Source organism: Eublepharis macularius, chromosome 1 (assembly GCF_028583425.1).
Source record: "Eublepharis macularius isolate TG4126 chromosome 1, MPM_Emac_v1.0, whole genome shotgun sequence".
Taxonomy (NCBI): domain Eukaryota; kingdom Metazoa; phylum Chordata; class Lepidosauria; order Squamata; family Eublepharidae; genus Eublepharis; species Eublepharis macularius.
In genome coordinates, this window is record NC_072790.1 from 201,428,700 (window position 1) to 201,443,560 (window position 14,861).

At 41.2% G+C, this 14,861-nt stretch overlaps 1 protein-coding gene across 1 annotated transcript in view; it reads left to right on the plus strand.

Moving 5' to 3' along the window:
• Window positions 1-14,861, plus strand: part of EPAS1 (endothelial PAS domain protein 1) — a 124,761-nt gene that overhangs the window by 88,052 nt on the left and 21,848 nt on the right. The window contains exons 3-7 of the mRNA XM_054983933.1: window positions 4,854-5,005; window positions 7,446-7,530; window positions 7,942-8,060; window positions 8,152-8,354; window positions 14,276-14,382. Of these exons, the coding sequence (XP_054839908.1) occupies window positions 4,854-5,005; window positions 7,446-7,530; window positions 7,942-8,060; window positions 8,152-8,354; window positions 14,276-14,382 (666 nt within the window). The remainder of the gene's footprint in view (window positions 1-4,853; window positions 5,006-7,445; window positions 7,531-7,941; window positions 8,061-8,151; window positions 8,355-14,275; window positions 14,383-14,861) is intronic.

Below are 14,861 nucleotides of genomic sequence, written 5' to 3' on the forward strand. Positions count from 1 at the left end.
GCAACAGTAATCTTTTTAACAACCCACCATGCTGGTTGAGCGTGTGAGCTGTTTCCTTATTCTTTTAGAGGTAACTGAAGTTCAAGTGCCAATGAAATTTACATTCTAGTCCCTCTCTTGCCTGCTTTTCACAGTATTTTCCTTCCTGCTCTCCTGTGTCTCATCCACATTTGTAATTTTATCTCTGACTTTTGAGGGGTCAAATTATACTCCTGCTGAAGCGCATTTAGCACTACAGTGACATCTGCCATGGAAAACGCTTGCATGTTGCCAGTATTAGTTTTCCGAGTGCTTGCATGTCTGGCATAATAAGAGATGCCCTGATGAATAAAAGCAAAATTTCATTTTACCCAGTACTTTGCCTCTAACAGTGGACTGCCAAATACACCTAGGCTGGGCAAGACAGGGACAGCCAAACCCTGTTTCTTTCCCCCAGAATCTGTTTATGGAGGGATTTGTTTAAACAAAAGAAACAAACAAAGACTGTGGATAATAGTCATTGGTTGATTGCACCCATTTATTTATCCATACCTTTTTTAAAAAACCATGTATGATTTTTCGGTGCTATATTATGATGCTGTAGCAATGAACTAGTAGTCATTAGCAATGTTTCTTTTCAGTAGAATTGCCTTAAATTCTAGCCCTCTGAGAGAATGTTTTGTCACAGCTTCTCTTGGTAGCACTAACCTGTTTGACTGCAGTAGACTAATGATGCTGAGCAGTTAATTGCATCGGGTCTATCCTCAATAGCAATCTGTGGTCCTGGTAATCTTTACACAAACTCTCTGGTGAAGAGCTTTTCCAAGAAGTCTGTGTAGAAAAGTAAATATAATCTTTTAAAATTACAGGTAAAGCATTTTTGTCTCTCACCATTCCAGGGAGTAAGCAGGTGGCAACAAGGGATTTAAATATACTTCCTGTATTTGACCAGCATTACTTTCAGACTGTGGTCCAAAGAGGGGTGGGAATCTGAGTGATGGAAAGGTTTCATCTGTTGTGCAACTTGTAGTGTTCTGTGGTCTTGGCTCTCCACAAAGAATTTGCTTTGTGCAAGGCATGCACATGGCTTACCATAAAAACAGCAGTGAAAGCAGGCATCTGGATCCCTTCGAGCTACTTTAGCTGTTGGTGTACAAAATTGTGGCAGTGGCCAGCTGCAGCCTGTGCCGCATTGTACGTTCCTGTTTTATTCCTGTTGCCACAATGGGCTGGAGTGTATCTCTAGATGGTTTTGCAAAAGTGCCTCTGCTACCCACTACTTTTCATATTTCTCCCATTAATTATAGTTGGTACATGATGGACTTGTATGCCTCTGGGTGGTGGCAGCTGGGATTATGAAAGCACAGCATCTTCTACGCTCAGGGGCGGCGCAAGGGTTTTTGGCACTTGCGGCCGGCCAGCCGGGCACCCCTCCCCCCTGCGTGCGCAGACCGGCCTGCGTGATGACATCACACGTGACATCATCACAGGAGCACGCGCGCCGCCGCCAGCCCAATCGCTGCGGCAGGCAGCTGTGATGGTGCACGGGTGGCCTCCAAACTCTCCTGGTTGGTTGCCTGCGCCACAGCTGATGCCTGCCCGCAACGGCTGCGCCCGGCCAGGGGCGTGTGCTGGCGGCGGCGGCAGTGTGGGGTGGGAGGGATAGGAGGCAGCAGTTCTGTGGCGCGTGCTTCCACCCTCCGCGCCTCCTCCGGTGCTCCCTCCAGCACCCCGCGCCTGAGGCCACCGCCTACCTGGCCTCAATGGGTGCGCCGGCCCCGTCTACGCTGGCTGCTGAGAACAGCAGGTTGCAATTGTGTTTCCTAGCATCAGTGCTGCATCACAAAGTTTGGCATTATACTGCTTCTAATTCTGATCCTGTCACATTTGAGACAGTCAGCATTTTTATGCATTTCTCAGCATTTTTACATTTTGTACCCTGTCTTTCCTTGAAAATAATACAGCCGTGTTATGTGGACCCTATCCTCTGCTATATTCACGACACTCCAGTCCTGAGAGCATGTGCCTGGCCCAAGGCTACCTAGCAAGAGCCAGCGTGGTTACACGATTAGTGTCTGAGCTGGTATCTGGGAGTCCAAGTCTCCACTTTGCCATGCAAGCTCACTTGGTGATCTTGGCTGATCACTTGTTTTCTCTTTGCCCCACCTATTATACAGAGTTGTGCAGACAAAATGTTGTTTTGAGGATAAAATGTACACTGTTCTGAACTATTTGGAGAAAAGGTGGGATAAAATGTACTATATAAATAAAACTATCTATTTACTTCATTTATACTCCACCTTTGTCCCCAATGGAGACTCAAAGCAGCTTACACCATTCTCCTCCATTCCATTTTATCTTCACAACAACCCTGTGAGGTAGGTTAGGCTGAGAATGTGACCAGTCCAAGGTCATCCAGCAAGCTTCCATGGTAGAGTGGGTATTCGAACCTGGGTCCCCGAGTTCCTATACTAGCACTTTAACCACTACATCACATTAGTAAGTTTCACAGATGAAAAGAGTTTTTAACCTGAGCCTCCCTTTTCCAGTTTCCTGGAAACTGCATCATGGCTGTTCTTTTTACTCTGGTCTTCCACTCTCATACCCATCTGCCATGTGCAGGGAGTAGCGACCAGAAGCCCTGAGTATAGTCATAAGTTGAGGCTTAATTGGAGTCAAGCAGAGGGATGCTTTCAGCTCCTCTGACGAAAATACTGTTTCTCCCAGTATGTAATTTCTTGTTAAGCCTTAAAAACTGGGCTGCTATAAGAAATAGCAGTCCTTTGTTGAGGTCTTATGTTGAGTTCCTCCTGTCCTATTCTGTCATTTTAGAGTAAAACTTGTTCATGTCTTGCTGTCGTCATGTTGTGGGTTTTCCCACTATTACCATAGGCTGACAAAACACACAGCATATTCATGTCAGGGTATACTGTATTCATCACCAATGCTTTGTTTCTCATAACTTGTAATACTTAACTGTGGTCACAGTGATATAGAGAACCATGTGAACTGCTCCCTGTGTCCATGAGGTCTTGCTGATGTGTTTTTTATTAGCTCCATTTGCTGTACAACAATCTGTTTTGGAAACATGATGGAATTTCCAGTCCATTTAGGGATACCACATTGGAGACGGGGATGATATATTTCAAGAAAAAAACAGTCTTGCTGGATGCATGTAGATTACTTCAAGGCTGCAATTAAGGTTGCCGGGGACCTGGAGTCCCTCAACAGGGGATTCCTAGGTCCCTGGACACTCCCGACAGGAGATTGGGAGCCAGAACTTACCCCAGCTTCCTTCTTCCCGGCTCACATGATGACGTCACTTCCGGGAGTGATGTCATCACACAGGGTTAAAGGGCACACCCGGGTCAAAGGGGGCCCTTGTCCCAGCTGGCACAGGCTGCTCTTGCAGCGACTGCAGCCTGCTCTCACGCACAGGGGCTGCAATGGTGAGAGCGGGCCGCGGTGGCAGCGAGAGCGGACGGTGGAGGTGGACAGCAGTGGGGGTGAGAGCAGCCTGCTCTTGCTGCCGCCACCCACTCTCCTCACCGCTGCCACTGCCCACTCTCACAGTGCAGGAGCACACACCCCCACCTGGGGGTGTGGCGCACCTCCTGGGGAGGGGGCGCCCCAGGGAGCGTGCCCCCTGCCAGCCCAGGTAAGTGGGCGTGGGGCAGAAAGGGTGGGATCAGGGGATTCCCCCGTCCTGGGCAGAGAATAGCAACCCTTGCTGCAATCGTAAGAACACTTTCCTGAGAGTAAGCCTCATAGAGTTGGAGAAGAAAAGGTGGAATAGAAATGTTTTAAATACATTGAATTAACTCGGGCTGACTTCTGGGTAGACCTGCTTAGGATTACTCCCAACAATATCTTTTCCTTTTCTCGAAGGGGGTGGGGGGAAGAGCAGTATATCACTAAAAGCAACATACCTTTTATTATAAGTTTGGTAATCAGCAAACAAGTACTCAGTAAATAAAAAGTAATTATTTAAAAAAAGAAATATTGTACTTTTGGATCATGATTTGGGGTGGTGTGCTTTCCTGTTTCTGTGTTGTGCTGGTCTTTGACTGTAACAATAAAAACTGAACTGAAAAAAAGAAATGTGTCGCTATATTGTTAGAATGACTATTTCTTTTTTTAATAATTACTTTTTATTTATTGAATAATTCTTTGTTGATTACCAAATTTATAATAAAAAGTATGTAGCTTTTAATTTATCAGTTTACTAAATACAACCATTTAATCATCCTTTTCTTCATTCTGCTTCCATAACTAAAATTTTGCATGCATCTTTATGTAACAGTGAAAAAAGATGATCATGGAACAATGTTAACAAATTGCAATTATTTTTATGTGCATTACTTATTGTACATGAGCGTTATAAGCCCAGTACATATATGTCATCACAGCTAGGGCTGCACATTCATGTATGGCCCCAGGTAGATACTCAGAGCTGTTGCTGACCAGCTGTCTTTGGGGATAGATAGCTGAGAGGTCTCAGTCTAGCCCTCTGGTTCTTCTATCAAACAGCTGATTGGTTCAGTTACTGGTTGTTCTGACTATGCTTTTTCAAGCAGTTCCGTCCCCTGGATCAGGCCAGGAAATGCCCACAGAGCCTTATTTCATGCATGCGCTTCCTTGCTCAGCAGAGTATATGGGTCCTGATTCTCCATGTGTGCGGTTCCAGCAAGATTATTGTCTGAACTGTAATGACAACTATTGTATGCTCATGTTCATGTAAAAAAGTGTAATCAACATTTTGAAATCAAATTTGTGCATTTTTAAAATCATTTGGTAGTGCACACTTGGAAGCACATGTTCTGATTTTCCTCTTTTGTTCTGTGTCCCCCCCCCCCCCCGCAATTTTCTTTCAGTCTGCACTGACAACGAGAATGAAATTGAAACCGATCAGCAAATGGACAACTTGTACTTGAAGGCTTTGGAAGGATTTATTACTGTGATCACACAGGATGGAGACATGATCTTTTTGTCAGAGAACATCAGTAAATATATGGGTCTGACACAGGTAAAAGTATCCTCTCACATAGCAACTTGGATATTATAACTTCTGCTTCTTGCTTTCTTTTTCCGGTGTAGCTAATTTGCAAATGTGTGTGTGTTTTTAAGAGGAGCTTCCTGTCAGTCTCAGTGTGCCAGAAGTGATTTTCCAATGATGCTCTTAGAGGATTAGAGAGGCTATAAGACTGACACTTGCAAAGCCAAGAAGAGTACAGCACATTATCTAGGCACCATACTTACCTGTGGCTCCTGGCCTAGACAGGAATGTGTGCTTCCTTAGTTTAGAGCAAGGGATGATAGTTTCACTTGTAGAAGGCTTGATTCCCAACATCTTGTAGACATCTACATGAGATTCAGTTAAGCTTAGTTTGTGATCCATTGACCAAACCGTTGTCTCTTGTGTGGTCCAGATGATAGGAGCGAGCCTCGTGACATATTGAGCTGTATGCAGCCAGTCTGGGGCCCTTGATTTAAACCTCTTGTTTTCTCTCACTATCTTGGGACTATGAACAGAGCAGTTGTCAAGCACCTATCAGGCCAAATATGTAGCTAGTGGGCTCCTTTGTTTATTTGTTTGATAGATTATTTATATAGGCCAGGTTCACAAGAGAGTTAAATGTGGATAGCACCAGTAGGCAGTTTGGGATAATCACTCCTTCCGAACCTCAGTTCTTTTGTAAAATGAGATTAATAGCAACCTACTCCCATAACAGTTAATGTGAATGTGAAAAAAAGAAAAAGCACTTTGCTTATTAAAATGTTTTATATATTGTTAATGGTAGTGAAAGTAATGGTACAGTTTGGGTGGAAGGATTACTATGCTTCTTATCTAATCTGTCCATTAAAATCTCAAGGTGAGCATAGCATACTCTGTTCTATATATCATTATATCTGTCTTTATCTTCCTCTTGATTCTGTTTCACTTTTTCACACTCCTCTCTCAGGATGAAATTAAATGTTTGAAGAAGTCTGATCTCCGAACACTCTGCATTTCCAGTTTAACACAATCAATATATGATTTGATGTAATTGTGCTGTGTGTTGCCATATACTCCCTCCTCTTCCGTTCCCCATTCCAGCAGTCATTTATATAGAGCAGGGAGAAAGATATATTACCCACAATGACATTATGCTGAAAGTTGTGTTCAGCTAAAATTACAAGAAAAAAGAAAGAAAGAGGGCCTTGCTGCACAAAACGTTTCTGCACGGGTATACGCTGGTTTCAACATTCTCCCTGCAGCTACGCATCAGCTGAAGGGAACTGCCATTCTCAAGACACAGCATAATAACAAATCAGCTGTTCAGAACCAAGCAGAAAAACAAAAATTAGTATATGTAAATATCATAAAGCTACAGCTCAAATGCACCTGCCATAAACACTAATTGTTACTTCCTTCATAGATTAAAAGCTCATTTTTGGGAGAAGACAGACTTTACAATCTTTGTGAAAACTACATAGCAGTAGTTATTTGCCTATGGAGAGCTGATTCCATAAGGGGCAACTACCAGAAAGGCCCTGTTTCACACAGATGTAAATTTGACTTGGCAGTAGGAGGACACTGCTAATAAAGATAGGTGAGCCCTTAAGAGGTTTGTGAGCGCATATGGAGAGAGGTCGTTGTTCAGGTGTGTAGGTCTCAGGCTGTGAGGGTTTATACTGGTACCTTGAACCAGAGGCAGCCTGATAGCCAATGAAACTGTTTGAAACATGGGTTAAATTGAATTCTGGCACCCCCACCATAATAAAGGCGAAAGTGTAAATTTATAGATACTTTTTAGTTGCTATTCAAATCCTCCCTGAACATTATTTTTTGTCATCCACGTATAGCAAAAGTTGTACAGAATTAAAAATAAGAACCAGGAAAATATAAACTCTGCCACGTGAAATGACAAGATTTGGGGGGGAGGATGTAACTCCCACTCCCACTCTTAGAGCTAAACTACAAGAGACGAATTACACGTGGAGGAGCACGTGAAGGGAGTCGCAATGTTAGCCGGGAAGCTGAGTTTTAAAAGAGATTGGAAGGCTTTGTCAGTTTCCCCTCTCTACAGAGCCAGGGAGATGGCTGCTCAGAGGGTTTATTTCCTCTTCACCTCTTAGAAGGGGAGGTGAAACTGACAGAGCCTTCCGGAGGCGATGAGGAAATTAACAAGCCCTCTGAGCAGCGACCTCCCTAGCTCTATAGAGAGGGGAAATTGACAAAGCCTTCTGATCTCTTTTAAAACTCAGCTTCCCAGCTAACATTGCAACTTCCTTCACGTGCTCCTCCTCATGTAATTTGTCTCTTGTAGCTTGGCTCTTACTCATGTAATCCCTGGCCAGGATATAAAATTGTAAAAACCTCAGGTATGTTCCTAGTGTAATTAATGTTGCAGATGCCGTGTTAAATTGTATTTCTAAAGTCCATTTCCTTCCCCCTGACTTTTGTCTGTATTATTGTCAAACAGGTGGAATTAACTGGGCACAGCATTTTTGACTTCACCCATCCATGTGATCATGAGGAAATTCGAGAAAACCTGAGTCTGAAAAATGGTAAATAATTTTTTTACAATGCAGAGGAGATAGGGCAAAAGGCAGCTCAAAGTATGGAGACTTCTCTTAAGGAACCTATCGTAACCCGGAGATGGTTTCCTGTCTAGTGTATGTCTATGCCTGTTCAATCATTACGTGACCCAAGTACTGTACACCTAGGCAAGACTTGACCTCTCTTTCTTCTGTGCAATTTGCCACAGTATACCAGAAAATGGATACCAGTCTTCTAACAGGTCCTACCTTGTAGGATCAGGGAGATCATGAATTCAAACTTTATTTCATGACTCCCTTCAGGTCTGCTGAAATAAAACTAATGAGAGTAGAAATGGATTCATAAGCTAGGCAAGAGTAATAAGGGTGGATTTTTAAGTGGTGTGCAGCATTTTCAAGTAAAAATATTATCTTTTCTAGGTCCAGGCTTTGGGAAAAAAAGTAAAGAGATGTCCATGGAACGTGACTTCTTCATGAGAATGAAATGCACTGTTACCAACAGAGGTAGAACCGTCAATCTCAAATCTGCCACATGGAAGGTAAGCAAGTTTACCTATGTTGGTCCAAAGGTTGAATCTGTTCACCATAAAAGGATTCCTAAATAATACAAATGAACTTTTTATATTTCAGGTTCTGCATTGCACTGGGCAAATTAAGGTCTATAATACATGCCCTCCTCATGCCCTGTGTGGCTATAAGGAGCCTCTCTTGTCCTGCCTTATATTAATGTGTGAGCCTATTCAGCACCCTTCCAACACTGATATCCCACTGGATAGCAAGACGTTCCTGAGTCGTCATAGCATGGACATGAAATTCACCTACTGTGATGACAGGTAATTAGTCATCGTGTTACCTCAAAAGCTTGATGAAAAAATTCTCTATCCACTTTCTGCACCCCATGTATAATTTTGAGGAAGGTTCAAGTCCAGTGGCACCTTAAAGACCAACAAAGAGTTTCCAGAGTATAAGCTTTCAAGAGTTACGTTCCCTTTGTTAGATATGAGTAAGAATGGAGATCTCTGAATCTTTTTATTCCGCTTAGAAGTTGGGGGGGGCATTGCAAAGAAGTAATATTTGAAAGCAACTAATAATGCTATATTTGGAATAGTTACAAATAATTGCAAATCCGAATTTTATAGTTCTGAATATTCAGAATAATTCCTGATATTTGGAGTCCCATTGAATCCTATAGAAAGCAGGCTAGGCTGCTTGCAAGAGGAGAAAAATGGAACCTATTCTTGAGACAGCTTCACCCAGCTTCTTGAGAAATGAAATATTCAGACAGCCTGGCACCAAGGGTAGTGGTGCACAGAACTCAGTGGCCCCTGATTGGTGTTGCCATGGTCTTGTGACTTGTCAAGGAAGTAAGGAATGAGTTGAGAGCAAAGCCTGTGAGTGATGTCTGTCTGCATTTATGGAATCCTGAAGCAGCCACAGACATCAGAAGGTACTTCACATCGGTCCTTTCCAATTAAAAGGCAGACAATAGCTGCTTATATAATTCCCCTGCAACTGTTTATATATTTCCTCTGACCATTTGCTCTGAATGAATCAGTGTCCTTTTCTATATCTGATTCCTTTTCAGCCCTTTAGTGCATATTAGGAATAAAATAGATTAACTAAACTGGAGAATAATTGGGACATTTTAGGCTCCCTTGGGGAGTATATCTAGCATAAGAATAAGGTTTGTTAAATAGATATAGATGGATTTAGATAATGGATTTTGTCTGTGTGCATGTGATTTTAATTTCTTTAAAATATGTTCTGCTCTAGCAGAATGAGATACTGTTATTTTGGGGGGAGAATCACATGGGGAAGGCTGCAGAAGCATGTCTGAGTTTCCTTGATATGCTCTTTAAGAATGGCGCACTCTAGTCCACAGTACAAGGTATGCCATGTTTCAGTGCCTCCTCCTGCTGCCCCTTCCCTTCTTCCAACTGCCCATCAAGAATTTTCTCAATATCAAATCCAAAGGTTTCTAATTCCAAACCCAAATTTTGTAACTAGTTACCTTCCTAATATTTATACCCTGCTTTTCTCCCCAGTGGGAGAGACCCAAGCATTTTACAGCATGGTCCTTCCCAACTCCATTTTATCCTCACAACAAGCTGTAAGGTAGGTTAGGCTGAGACAGAGTCTGAGATTACCCAGTGGTAGACTGGAGATTTGAACCTGTGTCTCCTAGATCCTGATCCAACAATGTAATCGCTACACTACGCTGACTGTATACTACTGTAAGGTTCATAAAGAAGTAACTAATTTACTTCTTTTCTATAAGAATGGGCACTATGAAAATATTTCAGAGTTCTCTGCTGTCCTCTCCTAGAAGCAATAATTATTTCCCTCACTGTAATAAGAACACTGGAAGAAGAATCTTTGCTCCTCTCTAGTTCTCAGGAATAGTCCAGAAGTTGAGTTACTCCATTCTCTTCAAAGGAGCAATTCATATTTTCATTCTGTTATCCAAAACAGAAGAGGAAATTGAGCATATTATGAGTCTGTTAAAAGGAGTCATTAATTTTCAGTACTTGTTTGCTGCCTTTCCGTCATAATGATTCCCAAAACAGTCGTAGTTACCATGTTCTTCTTAAAACAATATAAATTGAAACAACAATTAATTATAAATTACAACCAGCAATTACAAAATAATGCAAAAATAGCAAATAAAAACAATAACACCATCTCAGATCTCAAAAAACTGCCAAGTCAAATGAAGCAGAAAAGGCACAACAAAAATTAGCATGACTAAAAAGTGAAGGGAGTGAGACAACTTGATTACAGTAGGGAGAGGTATTTGAATATCTAATGAAGAGAACTGCATCTGACAAAGAGAACTGTGATTCTCGAAAGCTTATGCTACAATAAAGTTGGTTAGTCTTAAAGGTGCTACTGGACTCTTTTTGATTTTGCTAGTACAGAGTAACATGGCTAACTCCTCTGCACCTATGACAACTTATAATGGAAGAGTTTGTATCCTTGTTTTTGAGAATGTGAGCAGAGTAGGCCTCCTTCATTACTTCTGTTTTTGCCACACAATAATGACAGCTTCATTTCTAGAAAGTGCTTTCACTATCTTCTGCCTGCTGTCCCACACCCCAAGGAATGGATGATTCTCTGTGGACAGAATCCTCAGCCCTTTTTGGTCATGGCCCCGTTTTCTAGAACATAAGAAACTAGGTGGGCCCCATCTCTGACTATTTTTTGGAGAACATGTATATCAGTTTTATTTGGGAGGGTATCCTATTGATTTTACTGCTTTTGAGAATTTTTTTAATGCAAGACAACAGTTACCCACTATAATATCTGATACTGTTGACTGTTTTAATTCATTTTATTGATGTATTTGGAGTAATTTGTGAGCTATCTTGGACCCCTTGTGGAAAAATGGGCAACAAATATTTTAAACAGGTAAAAATAAATATGTGACTGTTGCTTCAATGGAGCTATCATCTGAACAAAGCATAAGCATTAAATGTGACATGTTTAAAAATTCAGAATATGGTATAACACAGTTCACTTTCCTGGGCTAATCTGTTACACAAGATGATAAACACGAGGCTGCCACTGAAACCCACAGCCCTTTGTCAAGCTTCCTTCCACTGTATAACCTTATAATAAAAACTTACCTGTATCCTAATATAATGGCATTGTGCATTTCTCCACCAATAATAGCAGCAGTCAGTGATGTGGTATAGGGAAATGTTCACGGTAAAGACATTGAGGGACATCTAAATTTTACTGTATGTTTAAATGGGGATAAATCTTGTCACAGTTGCTGTTTTTGGCAACAGTGCAATGTGTGTCATAATGTATAGTTCCATTCTACAAACAGAATACTAAATCCAAATAGAGAGCCTCCTCCTGGATGTACAACCTCCTGCACACTGATGCAAACATTGGAATTAAACACATAATTTCTCGTCCCTGCATCCCTTATCTATCCTCAAAACATGTGCCACTTGAAAGAGAGTTGAACAAAGTGTGTGATGTGACACTGGCAAACCATTTAGTTTCACATCTGGTGCTTAGTGCCACATGGACCCAGCTAATGCAATTTCCATGCATGCAGTCTGTATGCATTAAGGTTTTGAAAAACCATGATTCTGACAAAGAACGCACCACATGTTCAGAAACAAGGTGTGCCTACGTTAGGCCACTTCTGCAGAGTGTTCAGAAAGCTGAAAATAAAACCTTTTCAGTACATCCAGTTGTATTGCAGGTTGGAGGAAAAATGAACCAACTGTATAATTCATTTAAAAATTAAAGAGACTCAAGCTTGTAACTGAGGATTTAATGCCAGAAGAATAGTTCTGCTAAATGATTAACTGATAAGTTAGCAAAGGCGCATGGATGTGTACCCAGTTTTCAAAAACAGCTTTTAAAAATGTTAATTCATCTCTGGATAATATTTCAATCCTGCATAGGTCAGGTTTAGAATTTCCCTATTTTCTGTATTACCTGTTCTTTAAAAGCATAAACACAGCGCTGACATTTAGTACTTGTGCAGATGTACTGGGCAGATCTTGTTCTCAGTGAAAGAAGCAAATGAGACACCACAACCTCTACACAAGATTGTATCTGAACCTACTGAACATGACATTTTCACAGGGAAGTTGTTCTATAAGAAGTAGTTCTACAGCATGAACTTTGAGAGGTCAACATTGTGGTGAGGAAGTTAGTCACTGGCTAAGAGAAATTTAAGAAACCAAAATGTACAGGATTAACATGGATGTTGGTACATAATGTAGTTTTCCAGCTGCGGAGAGAAACAGGCATCATTAGACAACTGGAAATTCTGTCTGGGATTTTCTTGCTGAAAAGCCTTAGGTCACTTCATTTAAATCAATGCATTTAGATTCCATTCACACAAGTGATTTTCTACTAAATTGCAAACAACTCTACCATGAGAAATGCCATAAATACAGTTGGATGGGGTGACTTACAATTTTTTAACATGCACCTTTAGCAATGTGGCTGTTTGTTCTGAAGTTGTAATGACTTCTGCACACATTATTCGGTTTCCTAAAACAAAGCGAAATTGATTAAAACTGAAATCATACATGCATGGTAAAACCTGGAAAAGCTGGAATGTGATTGACCATGCAGAAAGGCTGATGTACATCCCTTGATTCAGAAACGTGAGACAAGGGCATTTAGATCTGGCTTTCTGTTTTGCACATGTGCACCTTGACTGAGTGGCACACGTAAATTCATTTGAAGTGACTGTATTGCATAAGCAATGAAGGAAAGGGAACATTTCAGAGAGTAGGGGAACAGTTTTCATCTTGTGCTTCACGTCATCTTTATTTAAGCCATTTACCTGCCACCTCTTCCAAGACTTTGTCAAGGCAGCTCACAAAATAAACAATTCTTAAAAGTTTTATTATAAGAAACGCCCTGAAAATACACTGCATCTGGCACAAACAGGGGCCAATTCTTTTAGGAATCAGCCTATCAGCTACGTTTTAGGCTGAATTGGCCCTGCTGAGACTCCGTTGCTTCTGGTTTAAACTGGAAGTGATGTCCTTGAGGAGGCTGTGGTGCATGCACACAAGGTAGAAAAGCAGCATCCACACGTACACCAAGCACCCTGCCCCCTGGTTTACAGGTGAGAGGACCTGGCAACCCTACAAACAACTTGATCATCTGTGTGCGTTTAAATCAATTCTGGTCTGTGTCACTAAGGAATTGATCGCACATTATTTTTTGTAGTTGCAGGCCCATCTGAAAAATATAACACATGCCTGTTCTTCTAGAAAAGTCCCACTTTTTGTTGGTGTACTGACAGCCTAGTCGGTGTTGTTAAAATCACATGAAATGAAGAGCCAGGATCCTTGTGAGAATACACTATTAGCTGTCATGAATGATAATGGCAAATACGTGCTTGCAGGCAGAGGAGGCTGTGTGTTTGTTCTCAGGTTGTATTTCCTGGCTTTGTAAAGTTTATGTCAGCTGGGAGTGATGCAGTTCAGATGTGTGTGTGGGGGGGGGGGGGATGCCATTTCATTTAACAAGAGGTGGGGTGTTGAAAGATGCCATCTAAGTACATTGGATATGTAAATTGCTGCTAGATATGATCAGAACTATACAAAACTACAAAATAATGGTTATTTGCAAAACTGCCAAAAATACACAGCAATCATTCGATGCAGTGTATATAGGATACTTAATAGAGCTCCTCGCCCCAGTAAACAATTGGAACTGTGAAGATTTGACCTCAGAAATCCTATTTATTTGTAACCGAGTCTTTTGTTTGTTTACTGGTAAGATTTTCTTGGGAAAATCTTAATGGAATTTATGTTAGGAAACATAATTGTGTAAATAGAGCAGCTAACTATCCAGGATGGGGGAGAACCACAACCCCAGAAAATGTTTTAATATCTTGCCTTGCATGTATGTATTTAGTATTTTATTGTAATAATGGAAATTCCAAGAGGAGGGAGCCAATTCCTAGCTGTAGATATCAGTTTAGACTGTTAAGAAGACTGCTGTGCCCTACTGATGTAAGCCCTCTCTTCTACCTGGACCTTAAGACTTGATTCATTAGCAAGTATCGCAGTCTTAGGCTTCCTTGCTCGGAGCCAAATTTATAAAAAGCAAATGGAGATAGCCTCATGTAAGTTTGCAAGGAACATCCAATGCTATTTTTTCATGTAAGATTAATCTTTTCCCTTAGTTTAGGGAGGTATGTTGTTAAAAAAAAAATTAGTATTAAGTGTTCAGACGTCTAACACAAACATGTTCTTGCTTCAAGGATAACTGAATTGGTTGGATATCATCCTGAGGAGCTGTTGGGCCGTTCTGCATATGAGTTCTATCATGCATTGGATTCTGAGAATATGACCAAAAGTCATCAGAACTGTAAGTTACAGGCTAAAGCTGCATTTCTTGGGCAGGAACAGGAGTTGAGCACTTACCTAGTGAGCAGTTTGAAATGTTGATTTTAAGTCCTCTTTAAACAAAGAAGTTATGATATGGAAGATGTAAGCAGCATGGTTATGGTAAACTGTGTATGCTGGCCTGCCCACATGGATTGTCTCCTACACCACTACAAATTTTTCTTAAGGCAGTCTTTAGTGGCACTAAGATAACTATGGTGGTGGCAACCCATGTGCTGTGCATAGATGACATGAAGCATGGGCGGCCCCGTACAACTGCAGTTCCAAATGGCCTCATTACTACTTGTTTATGTGGAATGAGACTTAAGAAGCAAAACACTTTTATCCAGATACTGAAACAATTGTTCCAAGTTCTTTTTGAAAAAAACAATCCTGTTTGGGTAGCCTTCAATGAATAAGAAATGGTCCTTTGGGGGTATTCTAAAAGGATATATCTGCCTT